This window comes from Corvus hawaiiensis, chromosome Z (genome assembly GCF_020740725.1).
Source record: "Corvus hawaiiensis isolate bCorHaw1 chromosome Z, bCorHaw1.pri.cur, whole genome shotgun sequence".
NCBI classification, from domain to species: Eukaryota; Metazoa; Chordata; class Aves; order Passeriformes; family Corvidae; genus Corvus; species Corvus hawaiiensis.
In genome coordinates this window covers 64,217,424-64,244,991 of record NC_063255.1, presented here as the reverse complement: position 1 = coordinate 64,244,991, position 27,568 = coordinate 64,217,424, and the positions used below count along the sequence as shown (strand labels likewise).

The 27,568-nt window shown below is 37.2% G+C and overlaps 1 protein-coding gene across 50 annotated transcripts in view; it reads right to left on the bottom strand.

Moving 5' to 3' along the window:
• The window catches only part of PTPRD (protein tyrosine phosphatase receptor type D), a 1,183,457-nt gene that overhangs the window by 201,293 nt on the left and 954,596 nt on the right, over positions 1-27,568 (bottom strand). For 26 of the 50 annotated variants that reach the window (XM_048291459.1, XM_048291461.1, XM_048291481.1 and 23 more), the window contains exons 11-12: positions 24,815-24,960; positions 20,549-20,690 (exon numbers count right to left, since the gene is read on the bottom strand). In XM_048291459.1, the coding sequence (XP_048147416.1) occupies positions 20,549-20,690; positions 24,815-24,960 (288 nt within the window). Of the gene's footprint in view, positions 1-20,548; positions 20,691-24,811; positions 24,961-27,568 lie in introns of all 50 variants that reach the window. The other 24 variants (XM_048291456.1, XM_048291457.1, XM_048291455.1 and 21 more) reach the window with 1 other exon arrangement.

Below are 27,568 nucleotides of genomic sequence, written 5' to 3'. Positions count from 1 at the left end.
GATACAGAGATGAGTGTAATAGGACAAATATATCATGAACCTTCTTCAATTTATTATTCCTAGCACTGAGACTTCAAGATACAGGACTTGTTATATTTGCGTACTCTTATAAAATACATTCTGGTGTACTCCTAGAACAGAAATGTGGAAATATTCCATGCTCTATTTTCTGTAGTTTCTATTACAGCTTTATAATATTACATCTGGAAATTGCATAAATATCTGAAATTGGTAAAATGCAGAGAAAGCTCAAGTACAAATGACAAAAAATACACTTTGCAAAAGAAATGCTGCTAGCTCCCATAGGTGTTTGACACTCACCACCTCTCCCTAATCTCACATTTACCAACTTACAGAAGGTGAGTTAAAACTCTTTATAAAAGAAGTGTTTACTGACCCTCTCAGTTGACAGTATGCTTGCCTTGACAGAAATGAATGTATATGGAATGAGAACGGGCAGAATTAAAAAAAAAAAAAGCGCCTAAGTGGCAATAAAATAAATGAAAAAAGAAATCATGTGTTTGTGATGCCATTTACAAAGGATGGTTTTCTAGTTCCCATTTTGCTTTACAAATGCATGCTTATATTGCCAAATTTCATGGAAATGAGCAGCACAGCCATTTAAAAGACATCAAATAAACATCCTTTTTATTACAGTGAAATGCAAATATCAAGTCTTAACAAGTAAATCTAGGGTCTGTAATTTTAAAACAGCAATAACAATAACCTCAGGCTATGTTTTCATTTTGTGGTTGACTTTATGAGAAGCAACTGTTATTTTTGTGTGGCACTTCAATGAGTCAGAGGCATGCTCATTCCAGTTAAAACAGTGACACTCTGGCAGTACTTTTGAAGGGAAGTCAATGATTATTGGTAAATTAAATCATACTGTCCATCACACTGCTGGTGACGAGGTTTTAACCTATTTCAAATTTAAATGTCAGTGTTTGCAGAAACATTTCTCAGAAGGAGTAAACCTTAGAAAGAATACAAGTGATAAAATTCTGTAAGTAGAAAAGCTCTAACAGATTCCCACAAAAGCCCAGGTAATTACACTGGAAGTTTCTTAACAGACAGTTAGAAGATAGCAAAGAATGCTTTGCCTATCTATGGCTGCCCTTTCAGAGTCATGCAAAAATACACCTTAATTTCAGAAGATAAGTTTTACAGATAGACCTAGCCTCCATACAAGTCTTGAACAAGTGAAGAAAGCATAAAACCAAAGAAATTCTGTCCCTGAGATAGATAAGACATCTTTGTCTTTGTAGATGGAAAATGTTTATTAATTTTATTTCCTCAAATACAGGAAATCAGTATAAGCAACAAATACTTATATGCACATTTGATTGTGATTTCCAGCTGGAACTAAACTGAAGTAATAAAATAAATCTGATAAAAGTTTGCAAGCTGTCAGAATTTCAGAATAACTGAATACCTTAAAACAACGAAACCAACTGCGAAACAGTTTATCTTTAGGACTTATAAGGGACAACAATGTGAAATTTTGTTTAGAATATTCTTTAGAATTGGAAGCATACAGATGCTTTGAATTAGTAGCCAAGGAAGAGTTAAATATTCAAAACTGTGTTAAATACTGCACAAAATTCAAATACCTTTATATCAGTCTTTTCCTTGCAAATTCTGACAAGATACAACATGATCATCCTGCTAGATTCAGAAAGTCCAACATGATCCAAGTGATGAGTCCGAGATCTATTGCTATTACTGTAGTACAATTTTACTGACTTTCTTCATATTCAATTTTTATTTATAGCCAATTTTAAGGGTCTAAGAGAAATGATGGTATTCTATGATTCTGTATGTATGATCTGTATTGATTCACCATAGAAGTTGTTTATTCTTTAGCCCCCCAAGCCCATTTATGTCTATGGGATTCCTCACAGACAAAGCCATTTTCCCAAATGCCTAATTACAAAGTAACCTGTATGATGGTTAGAATGGGTGACAGGCCTACCACACTGGCCTTGTTCCAGATATGACAGGGTTAATTTTTGCAGCAGCCAGGAGAAGGCATTGCTAGGACCCAGAGACTGGATCCTATACCACCTCACATCATCCTCCAGGAGAGGAAGGGATCCTTTCTGAGAGAGGAAGGCATCCCTTCTGGGTCCTGTAGTAGGAAGTGAGCAGTTGAGTAAATACAAGGTCTGCACAATGAGCACTTGCATGCAAATAGTTTGCCTCTCTTGTACACACTTTTTATTAATACTGTTGCTTTTACTGTCTGTGGTCTTACTTCATTGCTGTTTCCAGTAAATTGGTCTTATCTCAACCCATGATCATCACCTTTTCTGTCCTCTACAGCCTGATGTAGGGGGGAAGTGGAGGAGGGATTGAGAGGAACATGGTTTGGAGGGAACACTAAACTGGAGAAGACATATTTCTAAACCAAGACACACTTCTTTAGCAGAAACTTTTTTCTCTACTAGTTAAAAACTCTTTTTTAGACATACACCTTGTATCATTTGACACATGCTAAAACTACAGAAGCACTGAGAGAGATCTAGCTTCCACATCAGGGGGAAAAAACACACACCTAACAAATTCATTATAATGCAGGTAATGCTAAGAGTGGGCAATTTACTGCAAATTTATGGCAGATCAATTCCATCAACAGCAAAAATGGGAAAACCAGAGCAAGGCTCAAGCACTTACTTAAGTTTGTTATCCATTCCTATATTATTGTTATAAAACAATGTGTCGAAGAATTGAAACTTTTTCCCTAACAAGGGGAAGACTAGCTAGACTAACAAGTTCTGCCATTGAGTACCCCTCGTCATATTGGCCTTTACTGGAACAGAAGAATTTAAATACAGAAATTGCCCATTTAAAAACATCATGGTATTGGGTGTCTATTGTGTTTCAAATCTAGTTCTGTTGATAAGGCTCTGCCGCATCCTTGCCAAAAACAATTCATGTACAAAACCTGAGCATAAAGAAGTACAGTAACAGGCATCCCACCTGCACTCATAGCTTGACCATATTAAATTTTTAAAAAAGATAAATAAATTAGGTATTTTTCCCTAGAGTTCCCTATCCTCATTTGCCTTAGAAATGCTATTATATTTAATGTGTAGGAACTTCCATTTTTTTTCTACCTGGAGAAAGTGATTTTGAAGCTTTTGTATTTATTTCTTGAGTAATAAAAATAATTTGTCTAGCAACACTTTCTTAAGATGAAATGAACTTTCTGTATACTATTTTGGACTTCGAATAACTTAAATTCTGTTCACTGACATCCACTCCTAGATTCTTTTAAGTACTGTTCTGGTAGTATTTCAAAATATGAACACTTCCACTTCGCTATGGGTCTACTATCAGTATTTAATATTTGACCACTGTTTCTTTGAAATATATAAATATTTATTAATGAAGAGGAAAAAAAGAACACCAGAAAACAGAAGTTCTACAAAATCAAACCTCCAAAATCCTTAATTTTAATTATTAAAACAGTCAATTTATTTTTAAACTTATTATTTCAAATATATATGTTTACATTTTCTGAGCACCTGGAAATAACTATGCTACTGAGACTGTATGTGTGTTTCCCTCTTACAAGCAGAAGTAAATGAAATATAATGATTTTAGAGCCAATAAAAACAATTTATTTGTGGATTCTTGCTAAACTCTTCTTCCTTTTTCCAGTTCACCTAAAAGAAAAACAGACCAATCATGATGACTTATCTGCAAAGTAGAATTAGACATATGTTTCAGATATCAGAGTATAAGACAGACTATATTAGTAGCTGAAGATAAAGCTAACTTGTTCTTAGTTATGTTCAGGCTCTACCTTTACTTCTGCTCTGCTCTCTAATATGAAATCTGCAATAAACTGTTCATGAGTTTACCTGCTCTATCTTCTTTGTATTTCTAACCTAAAAATCCAACCTTAAATTAACTTTTACCAACTGATGTACTATTTCACCCTTCTCTTCTCACATGATAAAATCAGTTTCAGTAAATTAATGTAGTGGAGAAGATGGAATCAGAACCCCACAAGGTAATTAGGCAAGTGCTAAGGTCGTGTTGAAAATGAAGGCTGGAAGAAGGTCATTGCATGTACAGAATCACAGAATCAACTAGGTTGGAAAAGACCTCTGAGATCAAGTCCAACCAATGACCGAACATCACCATGTTACCTAGACCACAGCACCAAGTGCCACGTCCGCTCCTTCCTCCAAGAACGGTGACTTCCCCGGGCAGCCCATTCCAAGATCTAATTGCCCTTTCTGTGAAGAATTTATTTCCCATGTCCAACCTTAACCTCCCCTGGCACAGCTTAAGACTGTGTCCTCTTGTCCTATTGCTGATTGCCCCAGAGAAGAGGCCAACCCTCACCTGGCTACAGCCTCCTTTCAGGGAGTTGTAGAGAGTGATAAGGTTACCCCTGAGCCTCCTCTTCACCCAGGTCCTTTTCTGTCAGGGCAGCTCTCCAGTCACTCTGTCCCAAGTCTGTAGTGCTGCCTGAGGTTGTTGTGGCCAAAGTGTAGGACTCCGCACCTGGTCTTATTGAACCTCCTGCCATTGTCTCTGCCCATCTCTCTAGCCATTCCAGGACCCTCTGCAGGGCCTTCCTGCTGTCCACCAGACTGACACTCCAACCCAACCTTGTGACATCTGCAAGTGTGCTAATGGTAGATTCAATCCCCTCATTCAGGGCACCAACAAAGACATTAAGCAGGACTAGGCCTAACACTGATCCCTGGGAGATACCACTAGTGACCAGACACCAACTGGATGCAGCACCATTCACCACCACTTCCGGAAAGCTCCCTCTTGATGTGAAAATTCGACAGGTAGGACTGGCACCTTCTACAACAGGTATGAGGCCCTGGAAGTAGAAAGTCACACAACTGATGAGGTGGGCAAAGCTTCTTCTGTGATAGGGGTCCCTTCTAAAGCAACACCATCTGTAAGCTGCATCACAACCTCCTCTGTTAAGAGGAGAAGGAGGGTAGTTGTCCTCCTTTTCAGAGGAACAGAGGGTCCAATCTGCAGACAGGACTCAACTCACAGGGAAGTCTCCCAGGAGCTTAGGTAAGGGACATTACTGGAAAACTCTCCAGTCTAGTAACGCCCTCTGATTACTATCCTTTACTGGGTGTTCAAGCCTGCAGTGAAAAAACAACTAAGAGAAGTCCGAGAGCAAACAAAAGAGACTTAGGGCCTTGGAATGACTGGTTGAAGGTTCAGGAGCATAGCTAGTGATTTCCTCGATCCTTCTGGTAACAAGGAATAATATTGATAGGAATAGGCACATCCATCAATATGAAACTCTGAGGCTTGTGTAATTGGAAAAAAATTGGGATTTTTCACCATGAGGTGATCTATTTAACACCTGGTTTACTTACATCTGATGGGATGCACCCTTCTCAGAGGGGAAAAAGGGTTCTAGCACAGGAGCTAGCAGGACTTGTTGATAGAGATTTGATAGCTTGGAAAGGGACCAACCCAGGCTTGCCAGTGATGAACAGTGGGATGATGTGACAAAACTTAAGGAAACAAGCACTAATGGGATCTTTCCAGCAGCTTCAGGAGGTGCTGGCTACAGGTGTAGCACATCTGAGATGTTTCTACACTAATGCACGTAGCATGAGGAACAAACAAGATGAGCTTGACCCAGACCCACAGATTTGACATCATTGGCATAAGTGAAAACCAGGGGGATGCATCCTGTGACTACAGTGCCCTGTTGGATGGGTTACAGGTTCTTCAGGACAGATAGGCAGGGAGAAGAGGCAGAGCAGTGGCACTGTATGGCATAGAAGGGAATGTATGGAGTTCACAGTCAGCAATGGCACAATTGAGAGCCTCTGGGTATGAATCAAGGGGCAAAAAATTCATTCAGATGTCATCTAGGGAGTATACTATAGCCCTCCCAGCCAAGACGATGATGCAAATGAATAACCTGTTGGAGGACCTAAGGGATACTTCCAAGCCAACTGCCCTTGTCCTTATGGGGGACTTCGACTTGCCAGAAATCAACTGGGAGCATAACACAGCTGGTACAACCCTTTCCAGAAGATTCCTCAGAAACCTGGATGACAACTTTATGAGCAGGTCCTAAGGGAGCTGACTCAGATGCCCTCCATGATCTCCTGCTTGTCAACAGAGAGGATCTTGTGAGCAAAGTGGAGACTGGCAGCCGTCTTGGCCACAGTGACCACAGAGCGATCAAGTTTAAAATCTTAGTTTATACAAGGAAAAGTGCCAGCAAAACCTCAACTCTGGAAATAAGGAGTGCAGACTTCAAGGTGCCCAGGAATGAGTGAGTAAAGTTGCCTGGGAAAAATCTTTTTGCAGGTGTTGGGGTCCATCAGTGCTGGTCATTTTTTAAAGATCACCTTCTAAGGGCACAGGAGCAGGCAATTCCCAAATGCTGGAAGCCAAGCAGGTGAGGCAGAAGGCCAGCTTGACTGAACATGGATCTTCTGGAAATAAGGAGAAAAAGGAAGACGTGTGCCCAGTAGAAGCAAGGTATGGGGACACAGGAAGAATACAGAGATGTTGCTCACCACTGTAGGGAAAAAACTCTGCAACCAAAGCTCAAATGGAGTTGAAACTGGACAGAATGGTGGGAGCAATAAAAAGAGGTTTTTTTCAAACATGTTAATGGCAAAAAGCAGTGTAGGAATAACATTAGCCCATTACAAGATGAGGATGGTCACCTCACAAACACAGGCATGGACAAGTCCAAGGTTTAATGCATTCTTTGCCTTCCCCTTTAACACCTCCTAAACTGGAAGACCATGATTCCAAGAATGATAAAATTCCAGTTGGCCCTGAAATTATGTGGGATCTGCTGCTCGAGCTGGATCCCTATAAATCTATGGGGCCTGAAGTTCAAAAAGGGAAAGATTCTCCGTCTGGGACAGGACAACCCTGGATGTACGGACAGACTGGGGAACAAGAGGCTGGAGAGCAGCAGTGCCCTGATAAACAGGAGGGCCAACCGTGTCCTGAGGGGCATCAGGCACAGCATCACCAGCCAGGCAAGGGAGGGGATTGTCCCGCTCTGCTCTGCTCTGGGGCAGCCTCACCTCGAGTGCTGGGGGCAGTTTTAGGCAACATAATATAAGAAAATTTTAAAGCTATTGCAGAGTGTCCAAAGGAGGACCACAAGGATGGTGAAGGGTCTGGAGAGGAAACCTTACAAGGAGTGGCTGAGGTCACTTGGTCTGTTCAAGCCTAGAGAAGAAGAGACTGAGGGGAGATCTCACTGCAGTCTGCAACTTCCTCATGAAGGGAAGAGCAGGGGCAGGCACTGATTTTTTTTTCTGTGGTGACAGTAACAGGACCAGAGGGAATGGCCGGGAGCTGTGTCAGAGGAGGTTTAGGTTGGCTATCAGGAATATTCACCCAGAGGGTGGCTGGTTATTGGAACAGGCTCCCCATGGAAGCGGTCACAGCACCAAGCCTGACAGAGTTCAAGAAGGCACATGATGTGACTCTTGGGGCTGTTCTGTGCAGCGCCAGAAGTTGGACTAGATGATCCTGAGGGGTCCTTTTCAACTCAGCATATTCTCTGTTCTATGAATAAATGACACTCATGATAAAATATTTGAAACATCACCTGGTTTATTTGACTCACTCATTAGAAAGAAACTGCAATAGATACCACAGGCATAGCTTCCTACATTTTCATAAGGGGAGCAGTTTCAAATGTACATAACATTTATTTGAAAAATTAATCTATTTTTGAAAATTGTCTCTCATGGGTTATCAGGCAGCGTTAGTGCCAAACCCACGTAGATTCCTGAACTCCAAAGATCCTGGAGGATCTTGCTGGAACCAAATGGTACATTCAGAATGGGACATTCATGTGAAAATGAGGCCACATTTAAGAATGTCTACTTACACAGTCATTTAAGGATAGACCACTCATTAAACAACAAACATCACTCTCCCTTCACCCTTCTGTTTCAGAACTTAAGCAAAAAACATCCCAACAAACAAACAGATTTTTTGAGGTATGTAAGTATCCTTAGAAACAAGAAGTGCTCAGTACCATCACAGGAACTACAAGTAAGATTAAATTTAGGTTTCCAGGTTTGAAAAATGTTAATGAAATTAGAAGTTTTTCAACTTGCATTTTGTGGTTTTGACATTTTGTAACTAATGACCAAACCCAAGATTTGACTCAACTGAAGTCCAGCAAAGAAGACCTTTTTCTCACTGACTTCAACATATTCTAAATTCAAACCTCTATCTACTATATGTAACACAGAACAACAAAAAATAATTGCTTTTGGGCTTACTAATGGCTTTTCCGCACTTGGCTTCATTTTCTTGCCATAAATCAAGTTCTAAGTGACAGTAGCTTTTTGCAAAAAAAAAAAAAAACAACCTGGCAACTTTTCATCCTCTCAGTTTGCTTTCTTTCGAAGTAATTTTGCTGCAGGTATAATGAAGAGGGTTTCCCAGATAGCCTACTTCCTTATCTATACAGCCAAAACCCAAATAAATCTCTGTGTGAACATTACGATAGAGGTTGTCTATACAGATTTGTTTATCTTAGCAGCTAGGCTGATAATGCCATTTAAGACAAGATGATATATTTTATGAAAATAAATTACAGGCCTAGTGAAAACATGGCAGTGCAACAGGTGAAACAATGGAGTATATGGGAGCTAAGATGAGCTTTTCAGCTTGGTACTAAGCTAGGCACACTGAATTTCAAGTTATTGAAAAAAATGTACTTTTTAACTGCCGTTCATAATAGTGATCATAAAAAATGGATTTCTTTACAAGAATATTCACTGTAATGAAGAACGGTACTTAGTCAAGTTAGACAGGATGCAAAAATGTGGCTGTAATGCTCCAATACAGTTTTTTTTTGAAAGGCTGGGAATATGAATGAGCACAGAAAGAACAAGATGCTTTTATGTTCAGAAGAAGAACTTGTACTGATTGAAGACCAAAGGATTTGTGAAGCTAAATTTTTTAGCATTCTTCTTTAAATAATCTTTGTTCTAATTAATGTATAGAATATTTATTATAATTTAGCATTATATAATACATAATATGTAAATATTATAATTAAGAAAAGAATAGAATATTTCATTTGGAAGTGATCTCCAACGATCCAACTGCCCAACCACTTCAGGGCTGACCAAAAGCTAAGCAAGTATTAATGGCATTATCCATTGACTGACAGGCTTTGGGCATCAATCGCCTCTCCAGGAGGCCTGTTCCAGGGATTGACCTCTGTCTTGCTACAGAAATACTTTCTGAGGTTCAGCTTCAGCCTGAATCTCCCTTGATGCCACTTAGAACCATTCCCATGCATCTTGTCACTAGATATCAGATATGCCTCAGCATTTTCCTCTTGCTTCCTCACCTTGGGAAGCTGCAGAGAGCAGTAAGGTCTTAGCCTCCTTTACTTTAAACTACAGCAGCCCAAAGTCCTTAGCTGCTCCTCAGAGGACGTGGCTTCAAGTCCTTTCCCCAGGTCTGCTGCCCTGCTTTGGATGCATTCAAGGACCTTCACATCTTTTTTGAATTGTGGGGCCCAGCAGTGCACCCAGCACTCAAGGTGAGGCCACACTAATGCTGAATAAAGTGGGACAATCACCTCTTTGGACTGGCTGGCGATGCTGTGTCTGATGTACCCCAGGATGCAGTCTGCCCTCCTGGCTGGCAGAGCTGACTCAACGTTGACTTTAATGTCAACCAACACCCTCAGATCCCTTTCTGAAAAGCTGCTATTCAGTCATTCCTCCCCCAGCTTGACCTTCTGCAGAATTTGGCATTTGAACTTAAATTTCATGTCATTAATCTTTGTCCAATGTTTTAGTCCACCTGGAACAGTCTGCAAGGTCACTCTGCAAGAGTCAACAGCACCTCCCAATTTTGTATCATCAGCAAGCTTGCTGATACAAAAAGGTGCATTCTCCCATAGGCAGATAATGGATATGTATTTTGAACAGGACTGACCCTAAAACTGATCCATGAGGAGCACCAATGGTAAGTGGCTGCGAGCCAGATACAGCCCCACTTACCACAACCCTTTCAGGTCTGCCATTCACCCAGTTCTTCACTCAGTGCATTGTGAAACTCTCATCCCACAACTGGACAACATTTTCCAGAAGGATGCTGTGAGGGAGAGCCTCACTAAAATCCAAAAAAGACCCATCCACTGCCTTCCCTTTATCCACTAGGAGGATATCACAGATGGATACAGAATTAGTTAAACATGGTCTTTGTGAATCACCTTTGCGAACCAATGTTGACTGCATTGTTCTTTAAATGCCTTTCAGAAGTACCCAATACAATCCTCTCCAGGAGCTGAGGCTAGAACTATCAAATTTGTAGTTTCCTGGGTCCTCCCGCACACCCTTCATGTAAATTCAATAATATTGGCTAGTTTCCAGTCAGCAGGGACCTTCCCAGACTCCCAAGATGGAAAGGGGTCATGCAGTAATGATAATAAAAATAATTCAGAAAATAAAAACAATTCACATATGCATTGTTAAATTACCCTGAAATACATCAGTTTTATGAAAGACCACAGTGTCATAAGCCAAGATTCAGGTGCACTTAATGTCATAATGAAACACCTGGCTCTAATCAGTGCTTTTTGACCGTATTTGACTGAAAAGCTTACTGAAGTGTTTCCACTTGAAGAATTACCTCATTATTTTGTTTTGCTGTTGTCATATTAAGCATGCACTGGCACTGTAGGTCACCAGATGCATTCAATCTACACAAAAGTGCTAAAATGCTAGTATTACTATCTAACATCTTACCTCACAGTAGATTCTTTGTAACAGTAAATCATTTTAATAGAATAATTTAAATCACTGTGAACACAAGACACAATTTTGCATGTTTTATTCATTTTTAAGTGAAGACAAAGAAATTTCCTTTGCTACTGAACTAGTAGCAAGACGGTACTTGCTGCATCTTGCTATGAAGATAAATAGAACAGTCGTAAACCAGGTGCAGAACTTTACATCAGTTTAAAGCAAGCACTGAAAATACTGGAAGTTACATATATTATTACAGGATTTTATATCCTGTCTAAGCCTTAGAGTATTCATAAGTTTCTCCCTCCCTCCACAGAGCCACTTAAATCACAGTTCTTTCAATCTCCTACCATACTAATGCAACAAAACCTCCTCTCCTTTGTGGCATCAGCTTAAAGTCACTGCTTCAGAATTGTTTCATTACTAGTTCTAATAAACAAAATATTTTGTTTTGACAAGGTCCATTGAATTTCATCTTCCTTTTAATGTTTGTATGTTTGTCATAAATATTTTGAATACTTTCGTATGTGTTCTTCATTTTAGTTTTTGCTTCCTATGTCAAATCCTTGAAAACTTAAGAATTACAGTAATAAATACTATTTTATGACCTATTGCCAGGCTACTCAAGCTGAAGTATTACATAAGCTTTCTCTAATTTCTAAATTACTTTTTCAGATATATGGGAAAAAGCATTCTTACTAGGCTTTTTCTGTATTTGAAGATTAGCACTCATTACATTAAAATGTATTTAATCTTACTATCACTTCAGTACACTAGTGTCAAACACATCCTACATTTTAGCAAACGTTTCTGTCACCCTAATGGTACACTTGATAAGACACAAGTGTTCACAGAAATGGCTAGCCTGGAAAAATGAAGAAAAGCCTACTATATGAATAAATGCCTTTTTCTAGTAAATGCCTTGGTTTTATTATGCTATATTAGACATCACATATGAAGATTTGCTGTGATAACAATTAAATTGAAACTATCAAGTGGCTAATACCACTGGGTTCCTTACAGATATGATGACATTGTCAGGGGTTGAGCAACTAATCAGCATATCCTCTCCTTAAACAGAAAATCCCTAGAATTACACTACTTTTTAAAATCAATATGAGATAATGACATGAAAAAAAATCCCTAGAATTCTTCTATCAATCTTACTTCAGTGTTGTACAACTTTAACAATTGCACTGCTAATTCATATCACAAGAGTTGTTAAGTGAGAGGACATACAGATATATAAAATGCATCCAAAATTGAGGCCACAGATTACACAAACAACATGAAACACGACATTTGATTAACTGCATTAGATTTCATTATTTCGTTGGCTTCACTTGAGATAGTGTGTATAGGCCACTGAGCAATGAAAACCTGCACAATCTTAACATCTGGTACTGAGCCAAAAGCACTCTACACAAGGTCAAAGGCCTTAAATCCATGCATAACGACTAAGACCAGGATAAGTGACTGTATTCTAAGAATTCTTGGTGTGTGAAAAAATATTTTGCACTTTTTCTTTTTACTAATTAAAAAAGACAAATGGCCCACCATTTCATAAGTAGATAAAAAGACCCACAATGCAAATTTGAATGACAGTTTTATTTAAATTGAGCTATATTACATCCAGGCAGAAAATAGAAGCAAATAAATTTTGTATGTATAAAACCAGACATATAACACTACAAAATACCAAAATTATAGCACAGAAGTATAACACACACACACCTCCTTCCCCCCGCCCTTGCTTTCCACGTTCAGAACAGCTAACAGTTTAATACATAGTAATGATCCACCATTTCTTGTAAAGATAATTTTTAACATCACATCAGTATGCTGCTTCTATCTGGGTCTTTAAAGAACCAGATCACAATGGCTCCTTATTGGATATAGCAGGTCATGGCTCTTCAGAGTTAGGGTATTTCATGTTTTAGTTCTGAGCTTACATCACCTAATACTGATTCTGCAAGGACAGACTGGTAGGAGACATATTACTCCTCCCCCTACTACTTCCTTTTCTGTTCTTGCTATCATATGTTTCTGACAGATTTCTGATGATGTCAGGATGACTGTGTGGGAAAAAGGATTGAATCATCACAGGTTATCAATGAGTGGGAAAAAAAGAGTATAAAACAGATGTGTTTTAAAATTTTTATGCTCAGCACGGCGTAGTTTCTTGTGTTCTCCAAGCAGCCAGCATATACTCACTCTGGATATGAAAAATGCTTATAACTCTATATGTAGTCATTAGATAGCAGAATGGGAATACCCAAATGGGGGTCCGGCTAAAATTAGTCACTTAGCTGTTGTCTGAAAGTATTTAACAGGTGTACATTCTTAGCCAAAACTGTCAATGAAGAATTCTTTCAAGCTAAACAGAGCTGTTCTGCTTTTGTCCAGCGTTATTTCAGTTTCTCTTCTTAGATCACAACTGTGAGACATCTATCTATCTATCTATCTATCTATCTATCTAATCTATCCATAAGTTTATTTTCTTTCATGGATATACATAAAAAGTACAAATATGATATAGTCTAGCCATATTACTGATTTGAAGCCGATGTTTCTCTCTTAGGAACATCATACTGCTGCAAAAAGGTACGGAATAAGTAATTTTCTATTACTGTCAAAATTTCATAAAATAAAATTAATCCTATACACAAGTATGTGAAAGTGAACTGGGTAACTTTACAGCATTTTATGTAAAACAGAATTTTGGCTGGATGAAATTCACGTGAAATTCATTGAGAACTAGAAGAAAGTAAAATAAGCCTTTGCAAAGACATGATAGATGGTATTGCAAGCTGGCAGCAGGAAAACTTTCTCCATGTATGTTGATCTAGCAAATACCAATGAATAATCAATGATCTTAAAAGAATATGTAGGATGACAAAGAGCTGAATTAAATTTCACCAGTAAAAAACTGTAGGGAAAAAGTTAGGACAGATTTCTCAAAAAAATCTGGTATCTGTGGATGTCTTCTTAAGACATCTTTAAAGATCTTCTAAGTTGAGCAGCCTACTCTTGATTTTCCAAAGTAACTAATCTCTGGAAGTTTTGACTACAGGAACTTACAATGATAATCAAGAAATCTGGGACTGCTGTTTCACTGGTTTTCTAAAGCGACATCTCTAATTTTTGCAAGAAGCTTTCTAATGTATAGCTTTAAATTCATGACTGTAGTAGGCTATTTATAACATAATGGTGTGCAAGAGAAGGGAAGATTTGTAAAATTCAAACTAAGGAAAAAAAGGAACTAAAATATTCCCTGATTGAAAAAAATGTATTTGATAAACTTTGCATACAGGAACCTGAATGGAAATACTAAAAAAAAAGTATTAACCATAAAAACCACTAGGTGAGAAACTGCTTACAATACTTATAGCAGTTATTCAATAATTTTCATATATATTAAATTATTACAATAAAATAGAAGAACTGCACAGAAGTCAACAATAGATACCTGTTAAATCAGCACGCTCAAGTGCATACACCCTACAAAAAGCTGAACTGATACAAAAGCTGAACTCAATACCCTGCACCATGTATTTACAGTAATAGACGCTTGAATGTTTACTCATTGTTACAAAATTTACAAGGTGCAGTACTTTCTAAACCACTACCATGTACATGCTTGCACTTCACAGAAATTAAACACACAGTACCTTTGAAGTCAGCTATGGAATGAGACATGTATTTCATTATTCTTTTGCATCCTTTTCTGGCGACTAGTTAAATGTCATCACCTCATCCTTATAAAGATCAATAAGTTGTTATGCATATAAAACTGTACTACTTGGAAGGCTGATATTTATTTGCCAAAAATAATATCTGCATACCCAAAGAAAATATTTCCAAATTGTTTATAACATTACAGATAAATGTTTCTAATTCTGTACTATTTCATAAACCATTCCAAGAAATCTGCATGCCATTCTGTAACTATCTGTAAGGGGTTTTTTAAGCTAAAGTTGTATTGGCCACCTCTCCTTTTGTTTCACTATTTCACAAAATCCTATTGTGTGATTGTCAAGCAGCTGAGTTTCGTTCCTTAATCCTCCCTGCATAGCTACCCAGGAGAGGCTTTGCAGCATAAACTGTAAAGTAGCATTTCCTCAGCAGGAACAACAGTGTTCCTCTTCAAAAAGAGGCTTAATAAAAATAGGACTGTAATGAACATGCTAGTTCTGGTCACAAGGTGCTACACATAGCATGACCACTGAAAGTTCAGGAAGTTTTGGGGAATGATAGTCCTTTGGTTCTTCAAAAGTCTTATCATGGAAGGTATGATTGAGATAAATGTCCCTCCAGTGTATTAAGCTCATGCACAGGTATTTTCTTGGTTTCCTTGTTTCCCTTCATTCTACTTTCAAAAGCCTGTCCTGCTAGCAACCACCTGGCATTAATCACTGTGACTACACAGCAGTTTCAGATAAACACTGCTGTACATCGCTTATACAGTTCCAGCTGGAATGTGGCAAATTTCTCCTACTGTGCAGCTAATACCCAGAATATGTACAGTCTTTCCTCCCATTTGTCTAGAAATGATTGACATCTCACTGCACATTTTCCAATATTATACCTGTGCCACTCCATTTGTCTAATTTCTTTGCCCTGTAAGGTAGCTGTCCCAGATGACAGAATACTTCAAAATAGTTCCTTCTCAGTTCAGTACTAACAGGTACAGTGAAAATACAGAAATGAGCTTCTATCATCACTGAATCTATTGCTAGCAGCAGAAACAAAAACTGCAATACCTTGAATTTATTATCTCTGATTTGGAATAGTTTTGGGGTCTTTTTTGTTTGTTTGGTCGGTTTTGTTTAGTTTTGGTGTTGTTTTTTGTTTTAATGTGGAAATGCTGTGCACTTCTGAGAGTCTAATAAAAATAATCTCTCATAATTACCTCAATATCTGTATGTAAAAATGGACAGAGAAACACAGTACAGTAAATATTTCCCTTTTTTAAAATTTCATTTTATGCAGCAGTGAATGTTTGATATTGAATCAATTAATTTTTAATAATATAAGAAGGAATAAACTAGCCTAGTTATTTTACTTTCAGCCTTACATACTGCCTGTGGTACACCAATGCTGTATGTCAGTATTTTTGTAAAGCAGAGTATCAACGTAATCAACAACAGTAAGAGAAAATTGTGGGTCAAGACAAACAAACTGCCTTCTGCACAAATGCCCTGTTGTAGTCTCTCTACTTTCCAGACAACAAGGAAAACAGAGCAAACAGGAGCAACATTAGAATACACATAGGTATTGTGCTCCACATCCTTACTTAAAACCTGCACACTTCTGTGCTTCAATCATATACCTTAGTAGCAGCTGGAGCTAAGGTTTCTTGATGTCCTCATGGCCTCGAAAAAACTTTATAAAGGAATAACAATAAAAAAACATTTTAAAAATGAGAAGTGGGGTTCCTAAAAATTAACTGAATAGAATTGTTGCTGATTTCTTTACTAGAAGGAAGCACTTACTTCCCCCTTCCCGAACAATTTATAGACTTGTATACGACGCTATAACCCTTGTTCTACAACCAAGGAAAATGTTTGATATCCACCATTTGCAAGACCTAAAAACAGATTTAGGTGGCTTTAACATTAAATGAATGGACAATAAAAGGGAAGCTATTTCATCTCTAATGTCTGTGGAATGTAGGAAGATCCTACACTTTATTGCTTTTTTTATTGCTTATACATGGATCACAGAATAGGCAGGGTTGAAAGGGACCACAGTGGGATCATCTGGTCCAACGTCCCTGCTCAAGCAGGGTCAGCTGAGAGCACCATGCTCAGGACTGCATCCAGACAGTTCTTGAGTATCCCCAGTGAGGGAGACTCCACAGCATCTCTGAGCAATCTGTTGCAGTGCACAGTTAACCTGCACAGTAAAGCAGTTCTTCCTCATATTCAGATGGAACTTCCTGTGCATCAGTTTTCCTTCCTGTTGCCTCTTGTCCTCTTGCTTGGCACCACTGAGAAGAGCTTAGTCCACCTTCTTTGCACTTTCCTTTCAGTTACTTACAGACATTGGTAAGATTCCCTTTCAGTCGTCTCTTCTCCAGGCTAAAATATGACAATTTCCCTAAGCCTTTCCTCACACAAGAGATGCTCCAGTCCCCTCCTTATCTTCGTAGATCTTGTTGGACTCGCTCCAGCAGCTCCAGGTCTCTCTTGTGCTGAGAAGCCCAGAATTGGACACAGCACTCCGGACGTGGCCTCACCAGGGCTGAGTAGAGGGACAGGATCACCTCCCTCGACATTAGGCTCTTCCTAATGCCCCCCAGGACACCACTGATATTCTTGGCCAGAAAGGCACATGTATTAAGCACTGATAAATAAAAGAATCAAAGCATTGGTCCATTCATACGGTTCTCAACACAAACTTTCAAAACAAAGAGCCCCAAAATAAATAGCATGGACTCCTCTTGTCTGAAAGGCAACTTCCAGACTTCTCTTTTCAAGCCTTGTTTCCCTTCAAATTCAGCGTTTTCATATGGGTGAATCTGTCCTGGAAAGCAGCCAACTTCCTTATATGAAGAAAATAAAAAGCAGTTTCCAATTATCTCAGACATTCATTCTTGGTCCAGACTCTCACAATATTCAGCCTAACAAGTGCAAGTTTAGCCTGGAATGTTTCCTGATTTACTCCAGTAACAGAAAAAAGGATCCAATATTTTGTCTCTGGTAAGGCCTTGAAATGTTATCATCTGTAGATGCCTTTTCTGCTCTTCTTCCTTCTCACACTGTAAACTTCTAAAACCTAGAAGCTAAAAATTTATTTATATTCATAGTTCTTTGAGGCCCAAATACTATGAATTGGTCATAGTATAGGAACCTAACAAAACACGGTGGTATCTGTAATGCATGGAACTACAGTTACTCTACCCTGCCACAGATAGAAAAACTGACAAATTTAGCAGTAAAGGCATGGACATATCAGCAAAAATGTTGCTGTTCCATGCTGTGGAAATGATTTGTAGCAGTTAAGGTGGGATTTGTGAAACAAACAGTCAAACAAAATGAATACAAGTAGACACTTCTGCTCCTGGAATTACCCTGATTTCACTGATATTCCATATCAGGGTTGCAATACTTGTGGGTTGAATTGTGAGTAAATTCTGACTTCCTCCTCTGGGTAACATTTGCAAGAGGCACAAATGCAAAGCTGAGTCTGTGATAGAACCATTGCAGAACAATTAGAAGAACATATGAAAGTTATATAGGCATCTTCTGCAATCCAAAGTCACATATATACCACAGGGATGAATAAAGCATAAGCAAACACAGATCCGACTCACTCTACTTTGTTTTGTATTTCATTAAATCTAGTTAATTCTTGTTCACATCTGTAACGTATTTATTCCTACAGCAGCTATGTGGGGCACAGAGGCACTCTTTACCATCAATGGAGTGTTTTCCCACAATGCTACTGCTGCAGACTGTACAACGTGAAGATTTGTGTAAGTTTGCAAAGTAGAGGCTTTGCAATAATAGAATTATCTTCCAGGCTAATGCCCTTAGCAATGAATTATGCCGTGTCTTGGGAAGTAATACAGCAAACTACTGTATTTTTAGCAATTCGAAATTTTAACCCCACCAAAACTTCCTTATAATGCCCTGTTTCTCTGCAGGCTCCTTGCTTTCTCTGACATTACCCCTTTATCTAAATCCACAGTCACAGTATGTTCATGAGTTCTCATACATTCCCAGTTTCATATTAAATCCATAAATCTACTCCTGGGGCAAATATATTTTAGCAGTTGCAAAAGCCATATGTATTATGGTTGGATACAATGCTCAATCTTTACATTTCATTGGTTTTAATTAAAAAAAATTAATTAAAAATGAAATTTATTTCAATTTTAACTTCATAACCAATCATGTCTTCTTCATTAGTCATTTGCATACACATATCATTATGTATTACTTTTAAAATAGAATGCAATACTAGTGTTGTCTGAAGTAGGCACTGAGCCACTATTACTGCTCTTACTATAGAGCAAAAAATAGGCAGCAAAGCTACATATGCCTTACAAGAAATTGATTAAATAATCAATGGGACTAGCAAAGAAACAGACCACATGGTACAGTCTGTCAGTTTTGACGTGCAGAGACCCCCTCTGCCTTTTTCAACTGCTGTGGTTCTTGGTAGAGAGATACGAGAGTTGTTACTTCTCTACAAAACCCAAAATGAGAACTGCAGTTTAGAGCACTCTCTTTCAGAACACATGCATGCACATTTCTTGACCAGTAGTCTTGTAAATACATTTCAAGAAACTATGAAGACAAAGAATAGTTTCCACCTGAGTTTCCACACAATTTTTTTACTTTTCCCTGCTCCTCTTCCCCGTCTCCCTTTAATTTGCAAAACTTTTAATGGAATATAAAAATGTCATCTTATGTTCAACAATGTGGAAGCTGTACATGAAAAGTGCTCCTATCAGTTAATAAAGGGAAAACCTTATCTTAGGAGTTAAGAACAGGTCCATGGTGCTGTTAAAACATCAATCAATATTCCCATTTCCATTGGCTAGACTGGGAAGAATTTTTAAAAGATAATACAAGGAACAATCATGGCATTAGAGATAAGAACTTTAAATATTGAAAAGGTTTCCTTACATCACACTTCCTCTAAGAAAAAAATATGTATGTCCTTAGAGTTATTATCTGATATATATGCACACAGTGTTACTAGTTGTCTCCAATGTTAATGTCAGGACTGTCTGTAATGATTAAAATAGCTAATAAAATTATAGAATTTTTTTTTCTAGTAAAAATCCAACTTCAGGGAGTAACAGGAGAAAAGAAACCTTCTTGTCAGCCTATATTGCTTGGGATAGAGGATTAAGAAAAAAACATATTGCAATTACACATTCCGCAAATTTTCCTCTAAATTCTGTAAAGCTGTTTAATCATCTTCCATTCCTATAAACAGGCACCTAGTAATTCTGCTAGCCTTGTAATGCCATGTAATATCAAAATACAAGACAGTAATCTCCAGTCATAAAACCAGCCCTGCAAACTGAAGAGTGTGATATTTCATGAAGTGTCTCCAAATCCAGTGTCTATTCACTTACAGGTGACAAAATAAAATGTTCAGGTCATTTGACTACTAGTATTTTCTCCCCTGAGTATTATCTAGACAGTAGACTTGGCAGTACATTAATATCCTCACCCCTGAACAAGCAGAAAAAATGAATTTTTCCTTTACTGTTTTCAAAAACTTCATATTGAAGTAATACAGCTCAGGTGACATATATTTGATGTGGAAGAAGCCTTCACCTTTTTTATCTTGTGGGGGAAATTTTGCAGCAGCTTAACCTCATCTAAAAACCATTCACGCAACTTTTCAAAACCACTGTTAATTGAACAAATTTCTGTGTAAATGCTGATTGGACAAAGCTAAGCTACTCAGGGCAGCACTAAAATGTGAACAAATGCATTCATAAAGTGGTTGTCTTGAGTAGTAATTGATACAATAACCTGTTGTGTGTGGCACTACTGTTTCACTTATTTCTTCTTTTCTTTACTCTGATCTGTCATACCCCACATACTCACATTACAATTTTATGGTCAAAAGTCACAAATGTAATAGCCAAGTATTACGTAAAGAAGTTTATAATGAAGAGCATCAGGACGATAGTAAGGTCCTTTTGTAAAGAACTGTATTTAATTTTGCCAGAGAGAATCCTCTATTTTACAACAGTGTAGTACTTCGAGTGCTATGAAGTAAATTAGTTATGTTTAGAAAGAACTTACCACGTAAAACAGTGAGTCTTGTGGACACACTTATTTCACCAACACTGTTGGAAGCCACACACTCATAAATAGCTTCATCTCGTGGTGTGCGCAGCGGTTGTATTCTGAGAACTGATCCAGATCCATCATCAAACTCTATTACCTATAAAAGGAAACAAAAGCTGTCACAGATGTTGTTACAAATACCTACCCCTCAGCTGATCTGTTCATGAACAGTGGCCTGCTGTTATTCAAGTCACCGAAGACAGGTTAACTTTTCAAATTCGTATACCATGAAAAATCCCAGTGATATGGGAAAATGTTTAAAAGGCAACACTTTGGAACATACATTTCTGTTCAGTGAGTATTCAGTGGCCACTTTAATATAGCTTCAAGAAATACAGGACAAAAAACAAATGAACAAACAAAACAAAACAACCCAGTGAACAAAGGCTGTAAGAAACAAGTCTGTAACTTAATGCTCTCTTATTCTGAAGTCCACCACCAATACCTCTCCATTCTCTTAGCTAAAGTACTCTACCTTCAAATGCCAGTTACATTCATTTTAATTGCTGCCAGCTATATTCCCCCTCTACTTGCAGACTGCAGCTCACTCACTCATTTGGCTCCTAAGTTAAAAACTGTCTGCAATTCCTGAACCAAACAGAAGGACTCAGTTTAGCTTTGTATTTAACCCACAGAACATAAGTCCATTTATTCAACAAACTGACCATTTAAGAGACTAAATAATAAGGCTAAACTAGTAAGATTTAGTTTTAAACCTGCAGTATTCACTCAAGAAGTAATAACTTTTATATGAGAAAATTCACTGAAAAGATCTTATTTCCTTCTTGACCTGCAGTCAGAATCACCTAAAATATTGGTGAGTACTGCAACACTCTGTAGGTACTGAGAAAGCTTTCTTAATAACTAATAGCAGTAATCTATTTAATCTACTTTTAAAAAAAGAAATTTAAAAAATTGCTGAGAGATATCAGTATTACCATCAGGTAAATGGCACTTACAAAGAAAGGACAGTCAATTTTTTATTTTGTTTTTCTCTACAAAATAATTAATATCTGACCATAATCTATATACATATGCACAAAGCAATTTACATATATGCCTATCTGCACATCTGGTTTTCTCTTTCTGTCTAATTTACACACAAGCAACCTACGAGATCTCTGTACATGTTGAGAATAAGAGAGATATAAAGTCCAGGGTTGGAAATGATGATATTATCCCCTGTATCTTACTGTTTTCATTGCAAGAATTGATCAGTTTCTGCTTAGCATTGGGAGAGGTGAAAATAAGATAAAAACCCTGGATTTTTTTGATAATAAATTTGTTTCATAGCCCACAGGATATATTACTTTTTCTTGTTCTTTCAGTAAAGCCATTGCCTTAAGCAAATCTAGACAACACAAAAATATCTACGTGATATTAGCACAATTAAAGGAAAAACTAGAATTCTTGATAAATTGACATTTATGAGGGAGAGAAACATTTCACAGTCTTTAAGCAGTCAGACTAACAATTTATAGATAAAAAATGAGAGTACAGGATCCGAATACTCACAAACATACTTAAAAAAGAATAATTGCTATTGTTTAAACCCGGATGCTGAATAAATTTATCTGGACAGCCAAGGAAAACAACTGCAGTAGATTGGATTGGACAATATTGCAGAGATTAAGTATCAAGTCTGATGTCTCAAAAATATGTATCATAAAAGGAATTTATTTTTCATGTGATCCGTTCTCCCCTTTCCTGCATATCACAGCTAGTTAATTCCTAACTCTTCCCCATCTACTGAATGAGATTTTGGTTTTTTTATGACAGAGATTTTTTAATAAAAGCAGTCTTGAACAGAGTAGAATGATGTAATTTTTAACTTTTATTTTTCCCTTTTCTGTTCCTTTTTAAGTTCTCTTAAAAGACTTCTTAGAAACTTAAAGCATATTTTTATAATTCCTATTATTTTAATTAATTTGAAGGAAGAGGAGAAAAAAAGGGTTCAGAGTCTATATCTGCAATATAAATAAAAGCTGAAAGATTAACAGAGAAGACCCACAAGGTCTTACTGTAGATTTTAATTTCAGAAGCAATGTCTAGTTCTCACTACTATTTTCATTAACTTGTGAGAATTAGCTGGTGAGCAAGAACATTCAATGACCATAGTGTTCAAATATATAAGCAGTCAAGAGAGAGGAAATAAATTATTTGTTCCCCAGTTGCTACATACATGAAGTTCCAGCAAAAGAGTTCTGCTTTCACATGGCGGACAAATAATCAGGACAAGTTTCATGAAACCCTGCAGGAGACTGTCCAAGTTTATTGAATAGTAAAAAAGTAACCCCCAGCATCCCTGGGAAAGCATGTGGATCAGATGGACCACTAGAGTCCTTTCCAGCTGTATTTACTATATGAAGACAGGTGTCCAGGTAAAACATTTTGATGTCTTGTACCATTAAGTAACTCAGAGAAATATACAAAATATTACTGTGAAAGAAGAGGAAAAGAAACCGAACTAATCATTCTCTTATTGGTTTAGCTGACTATCTCAGACATTTTGTGTTTTCCGAAAGTTTCATATGTCTTTTTGGAATCTAATTTCTACTGCTTTTCTTATCTTATTTAGAGATTCTATGGCATGAATTAATGGTCTTACTTTGAACAGGAAGAAAAGCTGCTTAAAATAATGATTTTCTCTGCACACTTTGAAACTGCTCTGCTCAGTGGACATGATAAAAATTATAAACTTGGCAAGTGTCATCTATTTCTTTGAAATACAATCCATCTTCCTTGGCTATACCATTTGTTCAACAATCCACTAAAGGCATTTTTAAAACATTGTAAGGTTATTTTGATAGTTACTTTCAAATAATTTTAATGGAAAAAAACCTACTTTATTTTTGCTTATTCTCCCTAAAATCAGGTACACAGGTACCTAGAAATATATTAAGGAAATAAACCATGACTCATTGCAGAATAACACACAGTAAACATATACATGCACAATCTTTCTCTGTTTAGAATTCACTTTGAGTGAAAGTTCTGTGAACAGAAGAGGATAAATTGTGCAGAATTTCTGACAAAAATTCTATGCTAATCCCTCTAGCCAATACAGCTCCGCATATGCTCTGCAAAGTGCAGTTTTTGGCACTAGAAGGTAACAGTTAAATTAATGGTTTTATTTTTCATGTTGTAGTAAATACACAAGCCAAAAATTATAATGGTTAATGAACAAATTCCAATGCCTTTAAGTATTTTTTGAAACAAAAATTATTAAAATAAATTTGGTTTATAGAAGAAATGCAGTTCTTCTAAAAAAAATCTTACCTGAAAGCCAGGACAAGCAATCTTCTCAAACATTATTTCAAATTAATATACAGAACTTTGATATTCAGTCAGTTGTTAATAACTATATATTAGATCACTTGCCCATAAAATGCATGTCACAACTGTTTTATACATAAATCATTTACCTTAGAATAGTTGTTTTTAAGCAAACAGAAGTATCTTATTTAATATTGAAAACATTTAAGAGACAATTATACACTCATAGTGCAAGTTTTGGTATCTCTTCTAAAAGTTTTCCCCCATTTTCTGAGTCTTTTTCTTCACATTAAAGGTCAAGCCGTATCTGACATCAATTATTCCTGCCACTACAAGAGAGAAAAATTCTTGTTTTCTTATTTCCCCCAAATAACCAGAATCCTTTGAGCAGATTATTTTCACTGTTTCCTTTAACTGAAGGTTGTGGAGAGAAACATCTTTCTCTAAGCCTTTTCCTAATTTATTGTTAAGAAAAGAATCAAAAGCAAGCAAGTTTTACTTTCCCTCTTCAGCAGCAGGAACTACAGTGCCCCTTTTGTCTCTTTCCTCAACAGGGGTAAGGAATTGTGGCAGCAGAAGCAAAGACTAGGACTGCTCGATGCACCTTGTCACAAAAGGAGGTGGTTTGCTTTCGGAGACAGCAATCACTGCTCAGCTCATGTCCCCAGCAGCTCCTTCACGAGACAGCAAACTGAGCAGAGGCACCACAAAGCTCCTCAGTTCAACCATGCTAGCTTAGAAAACAGCAGCAGCACTTTTCTCTTTAATGGTTCTATGCATAGCCAGTTTTGAAAATTAAAAACTTCCTGAGACTGCTCCCACCAAATTATCTCTGATAGCTAATTCTATTTTGCTAAATCACTATTAATAAAGCACACATACTGGGATTAAAAACAAGGTTGGAATAAAATGTTTTTCAGAGGAACAGAACAATGGACCTAATACCTCAAATCTCTGATTGCTGACTTTCTTTCCTTTTTTATTCCAGACAATTTTAGGTCTTGGATCTCCTGTGGCTTGACAGATGAATGAGGCGACTCCTCCTGAAACCCCTGTCTGGTCAACGGGAGTTCTTGTAAACTTCGGTGGTGCTGAAACAAACAAAAAAATTAACCAAATTAATCCAAGCAGTAAAAATAAATTTTAAAAAAGTCACATAAAGATTCCAAAATTTAAAAAGAAGGAACTGCTTCGTTTTTCCAGTGATATCATTCACCTGCAAAAGAAAGCATTATTAAAAAAACCCTAAAAGATCAGGAAAGTACTTACAGATTTTATGAGTGAAATTTATATTAAAAGTGAAATCTGATGGCATTGGAATATCAAGATCACACATTATATTTTATCACCATTATAAATAAAAAATCCAATTTGACTTCTGTTACAAAATGAGCTCATCAATCAACTGGAACAATATCATGATTCACTACTTGATGCTATGATCACAGGGTGTCATGAAAACAGGATTCTCACCTTTGAGACATTAAAATCAGTGACATTTAGGAGAAAGCATTTGTAATTTTGCATGGTGGAGGTAAATTACTATGTATTAAGACTCCAGGCAGAAAGGACTAAAAGAAGAGAGATTTATCCTCGGGCACAGTTTTGTGTACAGCTCCTGTTCACTCCCGAATTCTACTATGTCAGAAAGGAGAACTAAAATAAGATCCAACTACAGCAACAACAGGAAAGGAGAGATAAATGGAGAAACAGTTTTGGAAGTATGAAATGTCATTTTAATTAATTATTCTTTTTCCCTTTATTTCTGTTACAACAAATCAAAATTAATTTATTATTTGATTTGTGGTGAGACAAAATTTTCAAACTTAGAGCAACACAAGACACAACTTCTATAGATAAAAATATTGAAATCTGTAAGATTACATCCAAACAGAGAACAAAAATGTTGAAAAATTCCTGTAAATATTTAAATCATTCTCTTTCTTAGCCAAAAAAATTCTTAAGATCCAATACACCTTCAGATACTCATTTAAATTATATGAGGTGAGAACTTAGAAACAATAAATGGCAAAAAAACCCAGGTCTTTGCTATGAAGCCATCCTGAGCAGTAGTTGCTTTATAGCATCTGTTGCAAATAATTTTTGTTCTCATCTTCAAATACCAGCAGTCAGCTCCTTTATGTTTCCCACCTCTTCCCTCTTCTTCACTTTCCTCTCTTAGTTCTGACAGGTGTGTGTACCTCTTCTGTACTAGTTTTCATTTCCATGTTGCTGCTCTTTAGTTCTGATGTCTAACCCCTTATTCTGCAAAACTGGTCTTTCCATACACACCATGTCTTGTCAGCATTATTTGAATGTAAGAAACACAGCGGCCTACAGTCATGCACATATGCAACACTGGAAGAAGTCCTGAAATACTTTAATGCCAAGATGCCATTTCACAAAATGAAATTAGGGAAATTTTTTACCTTACCTCTAATGTAAAAAAGGATTTTTTAAAAATTATGATGTTCCTGAAAATCTGCATGCTCTTTTCTTTAATAGGAATGTCAGGAAAAGGTCTTAGTTTTTAACATTTCAGAATGCTCAACAGTCCTAGAACAGTACCCACTCTGCTAATTTTCCCGGTGAAAATGTACCTAAACCCAAATGCAAGAGCACATCTCAGCAGTACAGTGCTCCACTACTGCCATGGGAAAATTATGAAAGAACTTCTCTGATGTCAAGAATTGCCAAAACCATAGCAAATAAAACACACATAGAGTGAAGAAATTAGAAATCCTTTCCCAAGTCACAGGCTTTATGCCTGGACCACAAAAAATACAAAAATATATTCTGATGAAGAGCATCTGGGTTTCACCAAAAGTCCTCTTTTTGAACCCTTTCTATGTATGTTTTAACTCAGCACTGTGTAAAGAGACTGAATCCGATCTACTGACATTCTGTGGCACAAGTTGTGATCATGTGCCACGAAGTGAAAAATGACACGCTGCCATTCTCTTCTAATTTTTTTTTGACATTTTGTGAATTCACTGTTAGAACTCAAGCCACTAAAAGAGATACACTTCATGAAGAAGTCCAACAGCATGCAATAACTATGTACAGTAGCTCATAGGCAGCAAATAGAACATATAGCAATAAATAAAATTAAAAGTCTTCCCCCAAACTTAACTGCCGTTAGAGGTACAACCAGTTTTCTAATGATTTCTTCATGTAGAACTGTCCCAAACCTGGCAAAGGACTAAAGGACTACAGCTGCCACAACTCCTTCACAGAAACTGCATGCTAGCCTCTGCAGAGCATTATTATCTACACCGTGGAGTTGCAGAAATAGGGCTGAATACTTAACATGGCGCCAGCTACCTGAGCAACAGTATTTTTGCAGTCCTATGTGAATTTTTGCTGGAAAAATAAAGCTGTTCGTTAACCATGTAGCATCAGAGACAGAAAACAAGGGCAGCTGAACATAATGATGCAATTTTCAACTTGTGGACATTTTTCAAGAAAACAAGGGTTTAAGGCTGTAAATAAAAACCACCTTCTTGTATGATATGACTAATATTATCTGCATCAGTAAAAAAGCTTCACAATCCAGTATTGAAGGGAACTTTGGCTTTCACTTAGACCATAACCTAGCTGAAAAAAAAGGTATGTATCTGGTCAAAGCTTCTTTTTACATAAGTAATTCCTATAAAAAACATTGCTACAACTTTCCTCCAATACCTAATCTTGGAAGTA